Source organism: Oryx dammah, unplaced genomic scaffold (assembly GCF_014754425.2).
Source record: "Oryx dammah isolate SB20612 unplaced genomic scaffold, SCBI_Odam_1.1 HiC_scaffold_12, whole genome shotgun sequence".
In the NCBI taxonomy this organism is placed as follows: domain Eukaryota; kingdom Metazoa; phylum Chordata; class Mammalia; order Artiodactyla; family Bovidae; genus Oryx; species Oryx dammah.
The window spans coordinates 39975899-39997239 of record NW_024070196.1 but is presented as its reverse complement, the minus strand read 5'-3'; the positions used below and the strand labels follow the sequence as shown (position 1 = coordinate 39997239).

The 21341-nt window shown below is 39.4% G+C and overlaps 1 protein-coding gene across 1 annotated transcript in view; it reads left to right on the top strand.

Moving 5' to 3' along the window:
• Window positions 1-21341, top strand: part of RXFP1 (relaxin family peptide receptor 1) — a 121568-nt gene that overhangs the window by 40110 nt on the left and 60117 nt on the right. Inside the window, exon 3 of the mRNA XM_040251659.1 lies at window positions 18818-18919. Coding sequence (XP_040107593.1) covers window positions 18818-18919 — 102 coding nt within the window. The remainder of the gene's footprint in view (window positions 1-18817; window positions 18920-21341) is intronic.

Genomic DNA, 21341 nt, shown 5'->3' with positions numbered 1-21341 from the left:
CTGATACGAAGAACTGACTCACTGGAAAAGACCCTTCTCTCCCCTCTCTTTTCCATCCTCTCCCTCCAGTATTTTTCCACCCTCTGCAGGTCTGTGGCCCATAGGTTTCCCCTTCTATTTCTCCTCTCCAGCTGCCCCCCTTCCTTCTTTTACTCTCTCTCAATTCCCCTATTTCATCCTTCTGTTGTCCTGCATTCTTTGCTCTTTCAAACCAAACACACCACAGTGTTCCTAAATTAGACTTTATTATTGAACTCATTTCATTAAGTTTATAAGCTGCTCATTTCAAAGATGTTAACACCTTTATTTCCAAAGAAAGAATCCAAGAACTTGTTTTTAATTTCTAAGTAGCTATAAAAAGATTCCTACCACCCCTACCCTTGGGTTGAGTAAACCAGAAGGATGGTTTGTATGTTATGGTCAGTGGATTCTTTGACAATCAAGAAAATCTTCAGTGTGTGTTAGTCACTCAGTTGTGCCCAACTCTTTGCGAACCCATGGACTGTAGCCTGCCAGGCTCTTCTGTCCATGAAACTCTCCAGGCAAGAATACTAGAGTGGATTGCCATTTCCTTCTCCAGGAGATCTTCCCAACCCAGGGACAGAACCCAGGTCTCCCACATTGTAGGCAGATTAATTGACTCAGAAATTCCGCCACTGGTTCTGCAATTGCTCTATAAGATCTTCACGTCATTCAGGTGCACAGTAGACTTTGAGCACCACTGACCTAAACCCAAAGGAACAGAAAGTAAGGCATGCACTGGAAATAGTAGCCGCAGAAAAACTGAAAAGCAAAATCAAGACTTCAGTATGGCGTGCAAGCATTCTTACTTGCTAAGAAACTCCATTATCACAATCATTATCAATTTGTTTTATTATCAATTTGTTTTCATTTCTATAAGACAAATTGCCACTCTACTAGTGGCAGTCATCTAGAAAAACCAAAAAATTGAACTATGCTCAAAACCTCAAAGATGGCCAGTTGGGATGCTTCTGCTGCCCACACGTGGGTGGGTTGGGACTTCCCAGAGAGGATGTCAGAATTTCACACCATCTTTACAGTTCAGGTGATAAAAATTATGAGATGTAGTTGTTTCTTCCTGCTTCTTATTAATTTCCTTCACCAGCTGTATTTTTTCTTTTATAGTATCTGGATAATTTACGCTCCCTAGCCTGTCCATTTTTAAGACATCCACATTTAAATTTGGTCTAATGCTAATTAAATCAAGTTAGAAAGTTAGTTTTTTTCAGAATAGGTAAATCTCATGCATATTTGAATAAGCAGCATTAAATGTATTTGTAATCACATAACATATAATACCTTAGATATAAATAAAAGGAAAACCCACAGATAAAAATCACTTTTAGAGTGATTATTTACAGCTTAGTATATTGTAGAATAAAAACAATTTTCTAGTGGAAGGGGGGACATTTTTCTTAACTAAACCTTTTAAAAGATACATCCTTTAAAAAGTAGCTCCAAAAACCTCTCCTGTGTTCCCTTAAACAATTTAAACATTGACACCAATGATAATTACTAAAGTGGAGAAATAAGTCAAACAGAATCAGTGACAAAATTTAGAGAAGTCACTAAAAAATTGAAACAGCATCAAATAAATTAAACTAACTCCCCATTGATTGAACTACAATATAAACTTATTATATTTAGAAAGAACTATTACTTTTGTATTATCATAGATATTTTAAACAAAAAGTGTTATTTGGCAATAAGTTCCCAGTTCTCTTAGAAAACCTATAAAAAAGAATATAAAATATTAAAAAATAAAATATCTCAGTACAACAAGCATAAGATATCAATTCACTGAACAATTTTCATGGACCCAATGCATGAACAAATTTTAATCAAGGTTTTTATATAAAGCGACAAAAAATTTCAGTTGAATTCACAGAGATCCCTTTCTTTATAAAATATTTGGGCAATACAGAATTTACATATATATATATATATATATATATATATATATATATATATATGACTACCTGATGGTTATGATGAAGTCGACATCTTTTTCATTCTATCCTAGGTGTTGTTTACATTTGACTGGACTCCAAACCAGTGAAGTCCTAGACAAAATTGATTGTATCATTTTTATAACTTTGATCCTGTCACGCGAGCGTATGTTCCTAGATTCTTTGTCTTGTCACAACAAAGATTTGGAGTGACAGACATTAAAGCCCCTCGGCGAGTCACAGCTCTCAGGTCTTGAATAGACCGTGTTATAGCTCTCAGGTCTCGAATGCACCATGTTATAGCTCTTAGACAAATCAGTGTTACAGCTCTATTTTATTTAGAAGATAACAGGAAAATCCATCTTCGAGGCGTGAGGGCACGTGGATCTAAAGACGAGGAGAAGAGCGCCCCAGCGCGTGGGAGAGAAAGCTGGCTTTGGCTCTTCTATTTATATGTTTATCTCTCCCTGGGCCTGTCCTATGTAAATTGGGCCAGCCAGGAGTGTTGTTTGTTTTACCTGAGGTCCTCACTCCGGTCCTCGGACCCTCTTTTGTTTCATTTTTGCCGGCTTTTTCCTTCCTTGTCTTTGTAGCCACCGCCATTTTGGACTCCTTTTCCCTGTTCTACCTACCTAACAATCCTTTCTGATAAGCTCCAACATGGAAATGTACAAACTACTCTCATTCATGCATTATTTGGGGAAATTTCCCTGGTGGTCCAGTGGTTTCACTCCCAGGGGGCATGTGTTCAATGCCTGGTCAGGAAACTAAAATTCCCACATGCCATGAGACATAGTCAAAAAAAGAGGGGAAGGGAATTATTTTCATTCATTTCAAATTGAATGCTCTAACTTTGCAGTAAAAATAAAATATTAAAATAGCATCAGATTCACAGACCCTTTGCACTTTATTGATTACACCCAGATTTTTATTTGAAAGGAACTCTTTGCATTTCCAGATTAGAATTTGCCAGCAGTTCTTCTGTATTATAAATAAATGGCAATACAAAGAAGGCTCCCCATCACAGTCATACTCACCCAACTTCATCCCCCTTGGAGAAAGTTTGAATCACACTCTACCATGAAGACCCAAGTTCAGATGCTACCTCTGTAGACTCAGAGCATTGGCGCTGCTCTGCACTTTAACAGCCTAGTCTCCAGGAGAAGGACAAAAACTTGGTCCCTCTGTTTCCATATTTGTATTTCTTTGCTCTACAGGGAAAGCGGAGCTTCCTCTAATACATTTTGCATGATGTAGGAGGTTAGCCTGCACTAAAAGCTGATGTCCACTCAGAACCTCAGAATGTGATCTTACACGGAAATAGGGTCTTTGTAGATACAATGAAGTTGAGGAGTTTCTGGTTTCCCCTGGTGCAGTCCAGGCAGACCCTTCTCCCCTCCCATTCGGATCCAAATCTCTTGTCCAGTTCCAGGAACAGCAAAGCCTAGCTCTTCTTTTTGTTTTTCCACAATCATTGTCAATGCTCAAACCTGGACCTTTGGCAATTAAATACTAAAAATTTGATTCCTTTGTTTCCTGCAGACATCTGCTTCATTTCTTCTCCAAGGCAATAAAAGTGGAAAATTCTAGCCTCTTGTTACAGGAAAAGAGCAGAAGTACAAGGCATTCAAAGGAAAGGAAACTAACATTCCAAATATTTGTGTGTCACTGGCTGGCACTAATCTATAAGAATTAGATAAGCAGTACTTATTTATGGGCAGGATGGTGATAATATATACTTTTTAATAGGCTTATAAGAATGTTTGAAGTGTATACAAGGATTCTTTTAATTTTTAATTGGGCCTTCATTTAAAATTCTGAGTTGCTAAATATTCCTTCCTTTCCTCAATACAGCTTTTTACAGAGCTGTCAGAATAATGGCAATGCCAGCCCATTTGATGTAGAACTTAGTGTTCTCATTTTAGAATATTTCATCAGAGTTGTGGGTTTGTCTTTTTTAAGGCTAACAACACAGGAGGAAACGAGACACACATCATAAATACATGAATTGATAAACAACCGTGCATTGTATGTTCAAAATGGCTGTTTTTCTATTTATTATTCTCAAAATAGCATTAGAGAAACCTAGGTAGCTGAACCCTTCGCTTTTCTATAAATACAAACCTTTTTAAAACCTCAAATATGTTTATCGATGTTTATCCAACAATTCTTCAAAGTTTCAGTTAACTACAAAAAGACTCTCAGCTTAGAATGCTTCCTTTGAGATAGGACACAAAAGGCAGTTTCTGTAGTGGTTCGATTTCCTTTAAAATATCCCACAATAATATCACACTCAATTTCTTCAAAGAGTTGCCTCTAAAGGTACTTAGAAATAGAGTCACAGATGTAGAAAACAAGCTTATGGTTATCAAAAGGGAAAGGAGTGGGGGTTAAATTGAAAGATTGGGACTGGCAACGGATACACCGATGGCACCCCACTCCAGTACTCTTGCCTGGAAAATCCCATGGACGGAGGAGCCTGGTGGGCTGCAGTCCATGGCGTCGCGAAGAGTCGGACACAACTGAGTGACTTCCCTTTCACTTTTCACTTTCATGCATTGGAGAAGGAAATGGCAACCCACTCCAGTGTTCTTGCCTGGAGAATCCCTGGGACTGCGGAGCCTGGTGGGCTGCCGTCTCTGGGGTCGCACAGAGTCGGACACGACTGAAGTGACTTCGCAGCAGCAATAAGGACTTACTGGGTAGCACAGGGAACTATACTCAATACTCTGTAATGGGAAAAGAACCTTTAAAAAGAGTGGATCTATGTATACGTATACACTGATTCACCATGCTGTACACCTAAAATAACACAATATTGTGAATCAACTATACTTAACAGAAATTAATTTAAAACTAAAAAAAGAAACTATAAACAAGATGAAAAGACAACCCTCGGAATGGGAGAAAATAATTGCAAATGAAACAACTGGCAAAGAATTAATCTTCAAAACATACAAGCAGCTCATGCATCTCAATATCAGAAAAACAAACAACCCAATCAAAAAGTGGGAGGAAGACCTAAACAGACTTTTCTCTGTAGAAGACCTACAGATGGCAAATAAACACATGAAAAGATGCTCAGCATCACTCATTATTAGAGAAATGCAAATCAAAACTATAATGAGGTATCACCTCACACCCACTAGAATGGCCATCACCAAAAAAATCTACAACGAATAAATGCTGGAGAGGATCTAGAGAAAAGGGAACCCTCTTGTATTGTTGGTGGGAATGTAAAGTGATATAGCCACTGTGGAGGACTGTATGGAGATTCCTTTAAAAACTAAGAATAAAACTACTATATGACCCAGCAATCCCACGACTGGGCATATACCCTGAGAAAACCATAACTGGAAAGACACATGTACCTCAGTGCTCAGGGCGGTACTATTTACAATAGCCACAACATGGAAGCAGCCTAGATGTTCATTGGCAGATGAAAGGACAAAGAAGTTGTAGTTCATGTATACAACGGAATATTACTCAGCAATAAGAAGGAACACATTTGAGTCAGTTATAATGAGGTGGATGAACCTAGAGCCTGTTATACAAAATAAAGTAAGTCAGGAAGAAGAAAAACAAACATCATATATTAATGCATATATATGTGATCTAGAAAAATGGTACTGATGAACCTATTTGAGGGCAGGAATAGAAATACAAACATAGAAAACAGACTTATGGATCTGGTGTTGGGGGAGGAAGGACAGGGTGGGAGGAATTGAGAGCAGCGCTGACACGCATACATTGTGCCTATGTGTTAGTCGCTCAGTCGTGTCCGACTCTCTGCAACCCCCTGGACGGGAGCCCACGAGGCTCCCCTGTCCATGGACTTCTCCAGGCAAGAATACTGTAGTGGGTTGCCATTCCCTTCTCCAGGGGATCCTCCCAATATGTAAAATAGATAGCCAGTGGGAAACTGCTCTGTGAGCACAGAGTGCTCAGCTCAGTGCTCTGTGACAACCAAGAGGGGTAGGTTGGGGTGAGGGGTGGAGGGGAGGTTCAGAAGGGAGGGGACATATGTGTTCTTGTGACGGATTCATGTTGTTGTGTGGCAGAAGCCAACACAATATTGTAAAGCAATTATCCTCCAATTAAAATAAATTTAAAAATAAACGTACCCGCAAAGAGCCAAATCCATTTCATCCAGCAAACTATTGTCATTCAAATTCAAGGAGCTCTCACACTACTGCTTTGATGAATCGTCTATCTGACCACCTAACCTGCCTCTTGAGAAATCTGTATGCAGGTCAGGAAGCAACAGTTAGAACTGGACATGGAACAACAGACTGGTTCCAAATAGGAAAAGGAGTACGTTAAGGCTGTATATTGTCACCCTGCTTATTTAACTTCTGTGCAGGGTACATCATGAGAAATGCTGGACTGGAAGAAACACAAGCTGGAATCAAGATTGCCGGGAGAAATATCAATCACCTCAGATATGCAGATGACACCACCCTTATGGCAGAAAGTGAAGAGGAGCTAAAAAGCCTCTTGATGAAAGTGAAAGAGGAGAGCGAAAAAGTTGGCTTAAAGCTCAACATTCAGAAAACTAAGATGATGGCATCCGGTCCCATCTGCTGCTGCTGCTGCTAAGTCGCTTCAGTCGTGTCTGACTCTGTGCGACCCCATAGATGGCACTTCATGGGAAATAGATGGGGAAACAGTGGAAACAGTGTCAGACTTTATTTTGGGGGGCTCCAAAATCACTGCAGATGGTGACTGCAGCCATGAAATTAAAAGACGCTTACTCCTTGGAAGAAAAGTTATGACCAACCTAGATAGCACATTCAAAAGCAGAGACATTACTTTGCCGACTAAGGTCCGTCTAGTCAAGGCTATAGTTTTTCCTGTGGTCATGTATGGATGTGAGAGTTGGACTGTGAAGAAGGCTGAGCGCCGAAGAATTGATGCTTTTGAACTGTGGTGTTGGAGAAGACTCTTGAGAGTCCCTTGGACTGCAAGGAGATCCAACCAGTCCATTCTGAAGGAGATCAACCCTGAGCTTTCTTTGGAAGAATGATGCTAAAGCTGAAACTCCAGTACTTTGGTCACCTCATGCGAAGAGTTGACTCATTGGAAAAGACTCTGATGCTGGGAGGCATTGGAGGCAGGAGGAGAGGGGGACGACCCAGGATGAGATGGCTGGATGGCATCACGGAATCGTTGGACGTGAGTCTGAGTGAACTCCGGGAGTTGGTGATGGACAGGGAGGCCTGGTGTGCTGCGATTCATGGGGTCGCAAAGAGTCGGACACAACTGAGCGACTGAACTGAACTGAACTGAACTGACCAGGTGAAGGTCAGATCTAAATACCCCAAGGTCTATTCTAATGGCCCAGGACATCTCTACTCTAGGGATCATTATTTCCTCAGAAAAAGATGCTCCATTGTGTCCCCCAGAATGGGTGCTGAGAATTGAGGAAGTATATGAAATCAAGAATGTTCCACTTGGCATAAATCTAAACTGAATGAACTAACCACCTATTCATCTATTCTGGCTTTCCTGGTGGCTCTGATGGTAAAGAATATGCCTGCAATGCAGGAGACCTGAGATCGATCCCTGTGTTGGGAAGATCTCCTGGAGAAGAGAATGGCTACCCACTCCAGTATTCTTGCCTGGGTAATCCCATGGACAGAGGAGCCTGACTGGCTACGGTACATGGGGTCACGAAGAGCTGGACATCACTGACCAAATAACACTTATTTCATCCATTCACCAATAAGACTACATTGTAGGCAATAGGATTTATGCCTTCAGTTTCGTAAGACAGAGGTATGAATCCCCCAACTTTTGAATATTCAAAATCCCTACTTGAAAGGAACCCAGGAGTGGCCCCTGCAAACCTACAGGATGGTTTGGAAAGCGTGATCCAACACAGGTGGCCCCACAGGCTGGTGAAAAATGCAGAGTCCTAAGCTCCACCTCCAGAGACATTGGCCCAGCACATAGGAGCAGGGCCCAGAAATCTGCATCTTGGGTATATAGCACACTTGTTAAAGTTTTGAAATGACTCACTTCCCGATGCAGTCAAGTTTATTACCGAATTCAGAACCTACTGAAAGTGATTTATTAGCCGAGAGCAGTGATTTCCAAACATGAGCAGACATCAGATCAGCTGGAGGGCTTGTTAAAATGCAGAAACCTGGGCCCCATCTACAGAGTTTCTAATTGAAAGCCCCTCAAGTAGGATTCAAGAATTTGCTTTTCTGAAGTTCCCAAGTGACGCTGAAGCTACTTATCCTGGATCTGAACTCTGAAAACCACTCAACTAGACATGTCTTGTGCAAATGCAAAAGCAAACACTTTGAAAGGTTTGGCTTCCCTGCTGGCTCAGATGTTAAGAATCTGCTTGCAATGCAGAAGACCTGGGTTTGATCCCCGGGTTGGAAAGATCCCCTGGAGAAGGGAATGGCAACCGACTCCAGTGTTTTTGCTCAGAAAATTCCATGGACAGAGGAACCTGGCGGGCTACAGTCCATGAGGTCGCAAAGAGTCAGACATGACTAAGCAACTAGCACTTTCACTTCACTTTCATAAAAGGATTCAACAAAATTGAAGTTATTTCTTTGAGCCTGAGTTCCCTTTTCATCACATTAACCTGAATTATTAATTCCCAGTGGGGGTACAGGATTCCCAAACATATTAAGCCACAGAACTCTCTTCTCAAGGAGAATCCTGGAAAACTGTTTGAGAACAACCTAATACAGCACCGTGGCAAATTATGCAGTGCCTTTAAGAAACGTAGACCTTCCTCATCTCCCTCCAGACCTCGTCTCTTGACACCCCCTCCACCCCACCCCTGACGCCAAGGATACCAGGGAATCAGAGCGTGGAGGAGAGAGATGCATGCTCCAGAATTCAAGTTGATGGGCCTATAAAACTAAATTGTAACTAATATTTGATGCTGATGAAATAATAATTTACTGTTTTATGTAATTTATGAGAGCTAGTAAGAGTCATATTTTAACTAGATTAAAAGTACCTTAGAAGTCACTGAGGCAATAAAAATACATAGGCTAAGATTAATTCCTATCATATTCTCATGAGATAAAATAAATATATAAATAGTCACAGTATGAAGCAGATTATAAAAAGTGTAACAAGACATATGAGCAGTGTGCCCTTAAATTACAGACCACTTGCATTAACCTTATTAACAATCAGCAACTTGACTAAGGAAAAGAACCTGCTCATTCTGATTGACAGGCTTTTCCCACTGCTAAATCTAACTCTTCTCCACTGCAATATGAGAAGTGCTCTAATCAGAGAACATTCCATAATGTAGTTCTCCCAAAACTTGCTGCAAGAACTCCCAAGGCATTGATAGAAAATATAGACCTCCACACCCTCTATGGACCAAATAAATTAGAATCTCCAATAGAGAAAGAAGCCTGGAAATCTGTGTTTTTGTTAAGAGCCCCAATTCCCAAATTTTATTATAATGTAAGAGAAACTGAGTTTTCTCTGAAGTGTCTTTCAGGACAGAGATCCATTCATTCATTCATTCAGTCATTCATTGAATTAATAAATACTTATTAATGCAGCATGCAAGACCAGCTTTTTTTCTTGGTCTATGGCATTCATTTTTATTCAGAGCATCATTACATGTTTTTAGCTTTAAAAAACTATTTTTAGTAAATATATATATATCTGATCAACAATGTTCATATTTCACTACCCACACATACTGGAAACCATATACCATAACACAGTATCCTCTTAGTACCATGCAGTTTACTCCATGATGCTTCAAGAAACACCAGAGAATCAATTTCAGTGGGATCATAACTAAAGCCTGAAAAACCACTCTGCTCACTGTCTCATACGTCCTTAAAATATGAAGGATATAGCATTTAAAATATAGAAACACATATGCCAAAAGCTGTTTTCTTAAAAATGCTAACTTTCCAACCTTGCAATTTTGGCTACGTTTTCTATTCCTGCCTTTTGGTGAGAGGAAGTAATGGGTGGCAAGAAGAAAATGCTTTGGGAAGGCAGGCAGGAAGGTAAATGTTAATTATGAAAAAGCTTGTTTGTTTGAAGACGTTACTATTTAAAAAGAGAACTCCCTACAAAATATATGTTCTGACTTGGGGAAATATTATATAAGCCGTCTTGTCCTGTTTCCTTCTGCATTCTCAAATTTCACATCATCTCCCTTTCTCTTTTTCCTCTCTTTTTTGTGTGCGCTCTCTCTCTCTCCCTCTCCCTCTCTCTCTCTCTCTCTCTCTCTCTCTCTCTCTCTCTCGTGTGTGTGTGTGTGTGTGTGTGTGTTGAGGTAGAATAAGATAGAAAAGGAGAGAAAAGATAGCATTAGAAAGGGACAGAGCAGAGAAGCAGTGTAAGTAACTACATTACTTAGATTGGTTGGACTAAATTGTTACAAATACACCATTCTTGGTGAACCCCTTTAGGACAGAGGGCGAGGAAGTGATGCTGAAGGACAAAGCATTAGGAAAGGCTACTAATGCCCATGACGTGAAGCACTGCACCACCTATTAATGGTAAAAATGCCGCAAATTGAAACAGTTCACTTGTAAAAGCTCAGTTAAACATAGGGCCTGCTGAAGAACCAGAGCAAAGGAAAAGCGTCTACCGGCTGTCATCCAACCTTCCCAGCTTATGAATGTCATAGCGGCAGTGAGACGGTACTGGTGGAAGCAAGCCTAGCTCTGCCATGCTTTCACATCACCTGAGTCCCATCGCTGTGTGCTGAGGTCCGGGTGGATGGGTCAGGACAGGAACGTGAGCATGGGAAGCACCTCCCCTGCCCCAGACAGGCCCTGGCAGCCTGCAAGGTTGAGTCGTTCAGACTTCCACCCTCCCGCTATAGATACCAAAAAAACTCTTCTATAGAAAAATCAGTGCCTTGGCACATCCAGAGCCAAATGACTTCTCTTACCCACGTGTTTTATTTGTAACATTTATAAATGTATAAAATTCAATAACATATGAAAATTCAGTCAGTCAGTTCAGTCGCTCAGTCATGTCCAATTCTTTGTGACCCCACGAACCGCAGCACGCCAGGCCTCCCTGTCCATCACCAACTCCCAGAGTTCACCCGAACTCATGTCCATTGAGTCAGTGATGCCATCCGACCATCTCATCCTCTGTCGTCCCCTTTTCCTCCTGCCTTCAATCTCTCTCAGCATCAGGGTCTTTTCCAATGAGTCGGTTCTTTGCATCAGGTGGCCAAAGGATTGGAGTTTCAGCTTCAGCATCAGTCCTTCCAGTGAACACCCAGGACTGATCTCTTTTACAATGGACTGGTTGGATCTCCCTGCAGTCCAAGGGACTCTCAAGAGTCTTCTCCAAGAGTCTTCTCCAACGCCACAGTATGAAAATTAATCTACTTTAAAAATTTTTTTAGTTATACCTTGCATGCATGCTTAGTCACTTAAGTTATGTCGAAACTCTGTGCAACCCCATGGACAATAGCCCACCAGGCTCCTCTGTCCATGGAATTCTCCAGGCAAGAATACTGGAGTGCGTTGCTGTGCCCTCCTGCAGGGGATCTTCCTGAACCAGGGATCGATTTCACGTCTCTTACGTCTAACTTGCACTGACAGGCAGGTTCTTTACCGCCAGCACAGCCTGGGAAACCCAGTTATACCTTAAGGATTCACAATACTTCCATTGATTCCATGGCTAACAGTAATGATGAACTTAAATGCTATTTAATAATAGCTTCTGATTGACATTGAAATGAATTTTTGTATAATCCACACAGTGCTGATGTAAGAGCCTGTAGAATGGAAGTGAAACAGGCAAGAGAACAATAGGTAACAGCAACAGTTACATATTTCAAGGCAATGTGGTATAAAAGCTGAAATTTCTGTAAGAAGAATATAAACTGACTAAGTCATATTTGGGGCTTAGAAATGATTACAATAATTTTATTATTTTAATCCTTCAGTTAGTTTTAATAATTCTTTTTCTTAGATCACTTAAACTTCTCAGAATCAGTTTTTCCATCTGTAAGTGGAGCTGGCAATAATGACCAAATAGAGATACTATGAGAATAAAATAAAAGTAGTAATACAGTAGTAATACAGTAATAAAATAAAAGTACATACTTGCTAAATGCCAGTTCTGTCAGTGTTAAGTGCTAATATTCAATTTCTCTGTTAAAAAATCAGAGAATTTAAATTTCTCACAGTATCATCCTTTCTTGTATCTAAAGACACAAACTCAGTTTTTAAAAGTAAAAACTTGCCTAAAAAATCATACGCAGCTAACTCAGGAAAGGGCAACAACCCAATGCCGTAGACTTCAAAACCGGACAACCAAGGAAAGAAACAGACATTTCTGGAGTGCAGTAGAGCAGAGCATTCTGCAAGGCTCCTGACCCCCTCCCCAGAACCCACATGGGCGATGCAGTAAGATGCTGGAAATTATCCCCACCATTCCTGCAGGGAGCCCACTGAACCAAACCACCCTGAAGTGCATCGGTTCAGAAAAAAAAAATCACTGTTCTGTTCTTACTCATGAGATTCCACCTGAGTTCCCCCAAATGGTTAAATATCCAGTGCCACTTAAACCATGTTTTAATTCAATAATTAAATCAGTCTCTATATCTATCAAGGTCTCATACAAGAAACTCAAGGTATGTCAAACAGAAATTAGATGCTTACAGAATTCTCAGACAGGCTGGAAACGTAGGCATCAGCAAAGCCCCTATGATAGCCCCTAAATAGCCACTGAATCCAAGAGCACAGCACCAATGCTCCTATCCAGAGATGGAGACACACCTGGTCACATCCCCAATGCCCTGCCACAGCTACCACCACTTCTTAACACTACATCTCTGTTTAGACAGAAAAGCAGGAAAATGACTACTACCTCTCTTCTACCAACCAAACTAGGTGTGAAAGTGAAAGTCGCTCAGTTGTGTCTGACTCTTTGCAACCCCATGGACTATGCATTCCATAGAATTCTCCAGGCCAGAATACAGGAATGGGTAGCCTTTCCCTTCTCCAGGGGATCTTCCCAACCTAGGGATAGAACCCAGGTCTCCCACCTTGAAGGCAGACACTTTACCAACTGAGCTACTAGGGAAGCCCAAAATATGTGTGAGTGCACCCCAAATTCTGGCTGTAATGGAGATGTAAAATGCTATAAGCTTTTCAGACCTTGCTCTGCAAAAACACACCAGTGAAAGCTATTGTCAAATGGAGGTTGAGAGGGTCAATCTGCAGTATCCGCTACAGGTCTATTCCAGCCCTGCAATGCAACGGTCATGTCCCTCATACTCTATCCCTTCAGTGGCTTGTCATCCACACACATCCATTGCTCAACTTTATTTCGCCCAAGACAACATTGAATTCAGATTTCAATCAACAATCTGCAAACTCTAGCTTGAGCTAGCAGACTGAATTCAGCAACCCATATTAACCCACTTTGCCCCAGCTAGAGTCCCTCCTCCTGGTGCAGTGCTCTCAGAAACTGTGCTCACACAAATTCCCTAGCTTCCTGCCATTATCAAAGAGCAAGATCTTCTATGATGTCAATCTTCTCTTCCTAGCTCCAACTGCTGCATGTCTACTGGGATGGGCTGTAAATTGGAAGACAAGGAAGCATGGTCATAAAGGGGCCTGAGGAAAGCTGGCAAGTTATTTTCCTCAAGTAAAGGCACTGCCAAAGAATGTTCAAACTACCACACAATTACACTCATCTCACATGCTACTAAAGCAATGCTCAAAATCCTCCAAGCCAGGCTTCAACAATATTTCAAACAAGAACTTCCAGATGATCGAACTGGATTTAGAAAAGGCAGGGGAACCAGAGATCAAATTGCCAACATCCGTTTAATCATCAAAAAAGCAAGAGAGTTCCAAAAAAACATCTACTTCTGCTTTATTGACTACCAAAACCTTTGTGTGGATCACAACAAACTGTGGAAAATTGTTCAGGAGATAGGAATACCAGACCACCTGACCTGCCTCCTGAGGAATCTGTATGCAGGTCAAGAAGCAACAGTTAAAACAGGACATGGAACAACAAACTGGTTCAAAATAGAGAATGGAGTATGTCAAGGCTGTATATTGTCACCCTACTTATTTAACTTATATGCAGAGTACATCATATGAAATGCCAGACTGGATGAAACACAAGCTGGAATCAAGATTTCCTGGAGAAATATCAATAACCTCAGATATGCAGATGACACCACTCCTATGGCAGAAAGTGAAGAGGAACTAAAGAGTCTCTTGATGAAAGTGAAATAGAAGAGTGAAAAAGTTGGCTTAAAATTTAACAGTCAGAAAACTAAAATCATGGCATCCAGTCCCATCACTCCATGGGAAATAGATGGGGAAACAATGGAAACTGAGAGACTTTATTTGGGGTGGGGCTCCAAAATCACTGCAGATAGTGACAGCAGCCATGAAATTAAAAGATGCTTGCTCCTTGGAAGAAATGCTGTGATCAACCTAGACAGAATATTAAAAAGCAGAGACATTACTTTGCCAACAAAGGTCCATCTAGTCAAGGCTATGATTTTTCCAGTAGTCATATATGGATGTGAGAGTTGGACTATAAAGTGCTGAAGAATTGATGCTTTTGAACTGTGGTGTTGGAGAAGACTCTTGAGAATCCCTTGGACTACAAGAAGATCCAACCAATCCATCCTAAAGGAGATCAGTCCTAAATATTCACTGGAAGGACTGATGCTGAAGCTGAAACTCCAATACTTTGGCCACCTGATGCAAAGAACTGACTCATTGGAAAAGACCCTGATGCTGGGAAAGATTGAAGGCAAGAGGAGATGCGACGACAGAGGATGAGATGGTTGGATGGCATCACCGACTTGATGGACAGGAATTTGAGCAAGCTCCAGGAGTTGGTGATGGACAGGGAAGCCTGGTGTGCTGCAGTCCATGGGGTCCAAAGAGTCAGACAAAACTAAGTGACTGAACTGAACTGAAAGTAACTAGCAAGCCTCCAACAAACAAGTAACCTTATCAGACAGGGGAAGGCAGCTGCTTATGCTGTCCAGGGAGGTTCAGTGGGATGAGGATTTTAGGGGACTGCAAATTCAATTGAACATGTTCAAATGTCTCACTACAATTCCCAGCGTCCCTCTCTTTTCAAATCAGAGTCCTAGTGTTCACTTTAAAGATAGGACAAGGGCTTCCTTTGTGGCTCAGTGGTAAAGAATCCGCCTGCCAACGCAGGAGCCATGAGTTTGATCCCTGATCTGGGAAGGTCCCACATGCCACAGAGAAGCTAAACCCATGAATCAAATATTGAGCTTCTGCTCTAGAACCAGAGAACCACGACTTCTAAGCCCATGTGCCATAATTACTGAAGGCCACACGCCCTACAGTGTGTGCTCTGCAATGAGGGAAGCCACTGCAATGAGAAGCTCACACACCACAACTAGAAAAAAACCTGTGCACAGCAACAAAGACCCAGAGCAATAAAAAATAAATAAATAAATAAAAGAAAGGACAAAATGTGAATTCAGCTAATGTTGTAACCTTAGCAACCCATTAGATTTGAGTCCTATCTGAGTCCTAAGGTCCCAAAAGATAAAAGATTATCTTAGGGTAGTTATGGCAGCTCCCTGGTTCTCTGAACCTTCTTGAGCTGATGACGTCATACCCTGAGATTGTCATTTTCTCTCTTTAATCTCTCCAGGGCTATCCTCATAGTCATTTCATTCCACAACACTTGACATTTCTCATTTTCATTCTGATGAGTTACCATAGCAACTGCTTTGCCAGAGTTTATCTTTTAAAGAGGCACATAGTCCAGGAAGCCATAAGTGATCATTTAAACAACATTTTTTGTCACAGTGTGCCATAGACCATGAGAGTACAATTTTCTGATAGTAATAGGACTGTTGTTATCTTCAAAACCATTCAGGTCAGATAACCAATCCAATGTTATTATCCTTGAGATTGTTATCTGCAACCCCTTCTGGAAGGAGAAAACAGAAACCACTCTGGGGTTTGGGAGGCTTAAGAAAAAAAAGAGGTTTCACACAGAGAAGAATGTGTTTATAGAATCATTATAAAGAATATAGAAGCAGGAGTGGGGAAAACTCTACTATACTTTCAAGCCCAAGATTAAGAAGCATCCACTATGGCTCATCAGCTCTTTACCCAGGAAGCTGGGACCATGGTAACTGTTCCACCTGCAACAGGTGCGCACAAGATGGAGTCTACAAACTTCCAGTGTCGCATGAGTGCATCCCACTGGTAGAAATATATCTGTAAGAACTGAACTACTTGGAGTCTGGAAAATATAGAACTAAGTTACCAGCTTCTGAAGAATGAGAAAGCATTCTAAACTGAATGGTGGGAGAGCAAAAAAAAAAAAAAAGGATGCATTAAATCTTCACAGTCGCAACAAGCTGCCATCTCTACTCACCTGAACAAACTCAGTCTTTCAAGTTTCCTTCCCTTCCTCCTGTTACTCTGCTCACCATGTCAAGGGTCAGCTTGGCACTTTGACCTGGTTCCTGGTTGTTCAGAAGCTGGGATTTGCTGTTTCTGGGGTGTATCTTTTGTCTATCCAATTACTGGCACTCAGTTGGAGTCTCAAGCTGATGTCTGCAGATGGTAAACTTGAGGTCCATCAATCGTCTCCTTCTGAGATATCATAATGATATCATTGAGATATCATAAAAATATCATTGGGATATCATTATACTACCTTGCTACTTATGTTTATTTTGAAATCCTTCATAATAAAGAAATGTTCAAACTAATAAATAATTCTAAAGGATGGAAACAGCTATAAATACAATCTTTAAATAGCATCTCTTCTTTCCAATTTATTTTTAGTGAAACTTTAAAAGGAAGCCTGATTTTACAAGCATACAAACACTTATGTTAAAATACCTTTCCTTTCCCAAATGTAATCTTCATGAAAGAGTTAATGAGCCATGGAAAATAAGAAAACAACCTGGAGATGGAGGAAAATTGTACAAATTATATTTAATAGCACATTCAAAAATTTTTCTGATTTGAGCAGACCATTCACCAATCCAGAAAATTTAGGAGAAATAGCAAGATTATATGGAGAAAGATGATGAGTTCCATTTGGTGAATGTTGTGTTCTAGGTGCTTGTAGTGAGCAGGCTCCATGTTACACAAGATAAAGTGCAGGCTGGAAATGTAATTTGGAAGTCTTCTGATTAGAAGGAAAACCATGGATGAGGTTAGGTTCACCAAATCCAGGCAAAGTTGTACTATCTGGACTCAATCTCAGGTTTGAATTATACATACGCAGCAGAAATAACTTACAAAATAGATGCCAGACTTAAATTTAATCCTAACTTACATAAGATAAACTTTTATCGCTTCTATCACCTGTCTATATGTTTGAAAGTTAGTGTTAGCCCCTCAGTCATGTCTGACTCTTTGCAACCCCAGGCTCCTCTGTCCATGGAATTCTCCAGGCAAAAATACTGGAGTGGATAACCATTCCTTTCTCCCATTCAGAGATTGAACTTGGGTCTCTTATTTATGTTTATGCATCCTTAAAGAGTCCCAACAGCGTCCTGAAAAAAGCTTGGTACATTTGGGAAGGATCCCGTTAAAACCCATCCCCAACCTGCAATGGGATAAGGCTGGTACCCTCTGCAGATGGTACAGAGAAGCTGCTCCTGCACCCCAGCTCACTTCTTTTCCATCTCATGACTGGCCTCATGGTCTCTGGTTCAAAAATAATTACAAGTTCATGAGGAATTTCATGAGGAAAAATTATTTTTTCCCTCCCACCAAATGAAGATTTTTTTTTTTTTTTTACTATTTTTGGTCTCTTTTTTTTTAATGAGACAAGAGTTTCATATCAAAATCAGAAAAAATGGATGAGAAAATATGTAAGCATTCAGAGGATAATCACTCAACACTACCCATGATACTGCAGTGCCTTAAAAAAAGAACAAGATCATGCTGGTCATGTTATTTTTTCTTTTTCTATTTAACAACTATGGCCGTCCATCTCCAACATCAGTCTAACATGATTGAAGAGACTGAGGGAAGTTAAAATGAAGATGCTAAGAACTGTGTGCTGTGTTTCAGTACATGTAAAGTACTGTTTGTTACAGTTATATTTAAAAGAGATAATTCACAAGGACTTACAGCACGTGAAACTGTTCAATACTCCGTAAAAACCTAAATGGGAAAAGAATTTGAAAAGGGAAAGATACATGTATATGTATAACTGAATCACTTTGCTGTGCACCTGAATCTAACACAACGTTGCAATTCAACTTTACTCCAATATTAAGTTAAAAATGTGTGGCTCAAACACTGCTTGGTGAAGAATCACCTCTAGTGCCTATTGAAACCACCGATTAGGGGACCTGTGAAATCAGGATCTCTAGGTGAGGGGCCAGAAATTCTCCTTGTTGACAAGCTCCGAGATGCTCTTTCTCTGTTTGTCGATCACTCATTTCTTTTTTAAATTAATCTTTATTGGAGTGTAGTTGATTTACAATGTCTCATTAGTTTATGCTGCACAGCAAAGCAATTTAGTTGTGTACACGGCAAATTCTTTACCATCTGAGTCACCAGGGAAGCCCTGGATATGTGTATGTATCAGTTCAGTTCAGTTGCTCAGTCGTGTCAGACTCTTTGCAACCCCATGAACCGCAGCACGCCAGGCCTCCCTGTCCATCACCAATGCCCGGAGTCCACCCAAACCCATGATCATCAAGTCGGTGATGCCATCCATATTTATATCTATACATATACATATATATCTACTTTTTTAGATTCTGTTTCCAAAAGGTCATTAAATTATCTTAAAAAGAAAAAGCCTGTTTTCCCCAACACTCCAGAATATTTTTATTCTTGAACCTTTCTATTCTCTGATCTTTATTTTAGGAGACATCAACGGATGGTCTACACAATTTGACAGATATTATGGCAATAACTATAAAATGACTTCCTTGTATCCCAGTATTGTGGCAGAAACATCTGAATGCTGTAAGTAGTTAGAAGGGCTGAGTATGCTTGTCTTGGGCTTATAGTAAGATACCATGTTCTTAAAAGTTGGATACAATGTGTTTTGTTTTTTTTTAATTTACAATTCTGTATACAACGTGTTTTTAATATTTTTATAAAGTTAATTGCAGTTTTCTATTCGCAAAATAATAATTTTCTATTAGACATACTACCTGAAATTGAAAATTTTATTTTTCAATGACTCAGGGATCATAAGTGCAACAGGACTAAATCATGCTAGGTATTGATGTGAACAAAATTAACGTCAGTGCATTGGGGCTCCTATTTTACATGTCCCCTTTTCACAGTCACTGTAAACTCTGATATAAAAGCAACTCCAATTTAAAGGAAATGGAAAGAAGAGCAGAGAAGCTGTTGGGATTTTAACATTTGTAAGTGAAAAAGCTTCTGGGGTCTATGTCATATTTTACAGCTACCAAAAAAGCCTTATTTGTTATACCCTACATTTGGTCACATAACAAAAACTTACAAAAACCATGGAAAGGATTGTAGGAGGGTATAACATTGAGGATAAACTCTATAATTTCTAAAATCAGGAAGATCCATATACATAATTTTTTTTAATAAATTGGGTTTATTCTGATAAATTATTCACATGTAAATGTGTGCCTTAAAGTTGTAATTTCAATCATAGCTTTCCAAACCTTGGTTAAAAGGAAGGGCTTAGGGAAAAGAGTCCTTTACGATTTTCCACTTTATGTTCTACCAAAAATTGTAAAGTGCAGCTTTTTAATTTTTAAAAAATATGTTTTGCCTTTACTGCTCAAAGAAAACTCATAAAAACTGCTAACAATCCCCACTTTGAGTGGATGTAATCCCTCCTGTTAATCTCACAGGTCACTCAGGAGTCTCTATCTCAACCACTTGTTGTCTTCTTGTCAAAATATGGAAACCATGGAACTCCCTTGGTGGTTCAGTGTCTAAGACTCTGTACCTGCACTTCAGGGAGGATAGGTTCGATTAGGGTTAGGGAACTAATCTATGGTTAAGAAACCAAGATCTTGCAGGCTGCATGGTGCGGCCAAAATATATATAGAGAGAGATCAAATTACTTGATCGTGAAAAAGCTGAAAGCTTTTGGAAAAGGAAAAAGTTAACAGGTATAATTTGACTACTAATATCAAGCGTAAAACTAATGGATTAAGCCATATAGCCTCAAAATATCATTTATATATTTTCTCTTTTGATTCATTCTATATCCTTTTCATTTCTTAAATTTTAATTGAATCTGTTTATATTTTACATTATTCCCAAAAGGATTTAGGCAATTTTCAATAAAAATAAATATGGCTATGAACAGACTTAACCCATTAACATGACATAAGAGGCAAAAATTCCATGGTAAATGGGATAAGGAATAGAGAAGGAAAATTATATAAGAAAAGTTACTACCTAGTTCTTAATTTTGTAGTCATTAGGTCAAAGAGGAAAAATAATGGGTTGCATAACTTTCATAGTTTGGTCTGTAAAGCAAAAACAAACAAATGGGGAAAACAGATCAAGTCAGCAAGAGAAATAAATTTTTTGCCAGATGATGAGCTCTGGGAGAAATGTTCCCTAAGTATTCTTACATAAGAGAAATGCAGCTACACAAAGAGAGATGCTTCAAAAAGTACAAAGGCAATTTTTTATTTGTTCTTAGAAATGAGCAAACATATAATTTTTAATTAGAATTTTCAATAAAGATAGGGGTGGGGTGGTAATTTAAAATTCAGTATCTTCTTTCAAACTTAAAACCAGTGTAAAATTTAAATGTAAAGCATACTGTAAAATTAGGGGGTGAAATTTAAATTAAGGTTCCTACTGTATCACTTTATTCAATTTTATTATAATAAGTATTTATTGGAAACTTAACTGAGAAATTTAACTGGCTTATAATACTTTATGACTGGATGAATGTGAGGAACGCATGTTTATAAAGTCACCTCTCAAGAAAAATATCACAGAAAACATATCCATCATAACAAATATATTCATAAAGTTTAAATTTGAGGAATATGGAAAGTATAGAGATTTGGAAAAAATTATTTATTGAGCCATAATTTCACCACTCAGAAGCCACCAGCATTAACTTGCTGGTTCATGACTCATCTTTCTTTTTATTTTAGTATACTAGAAACTTTCAGTGCAATCCATTCTTGTCATATTTTCAGGTAGCATTTTAGCATAGTCAGGTATTCATATTATAAATCTTTCAAAATACCATAAACTTTTAAGTGACATAATTTGCTTCATCCTTCTTTCCTGGTAGGATATTTAGGTGCTATTTTTTTCACTTTCCTTATCAACACATATGAATTATCAATCTTAACTCAGCCTATAAAAATAGAAAAAAAAAACACCAGATTAATGCTATCTTCTCCACCTTCTATTTTTATCCTTT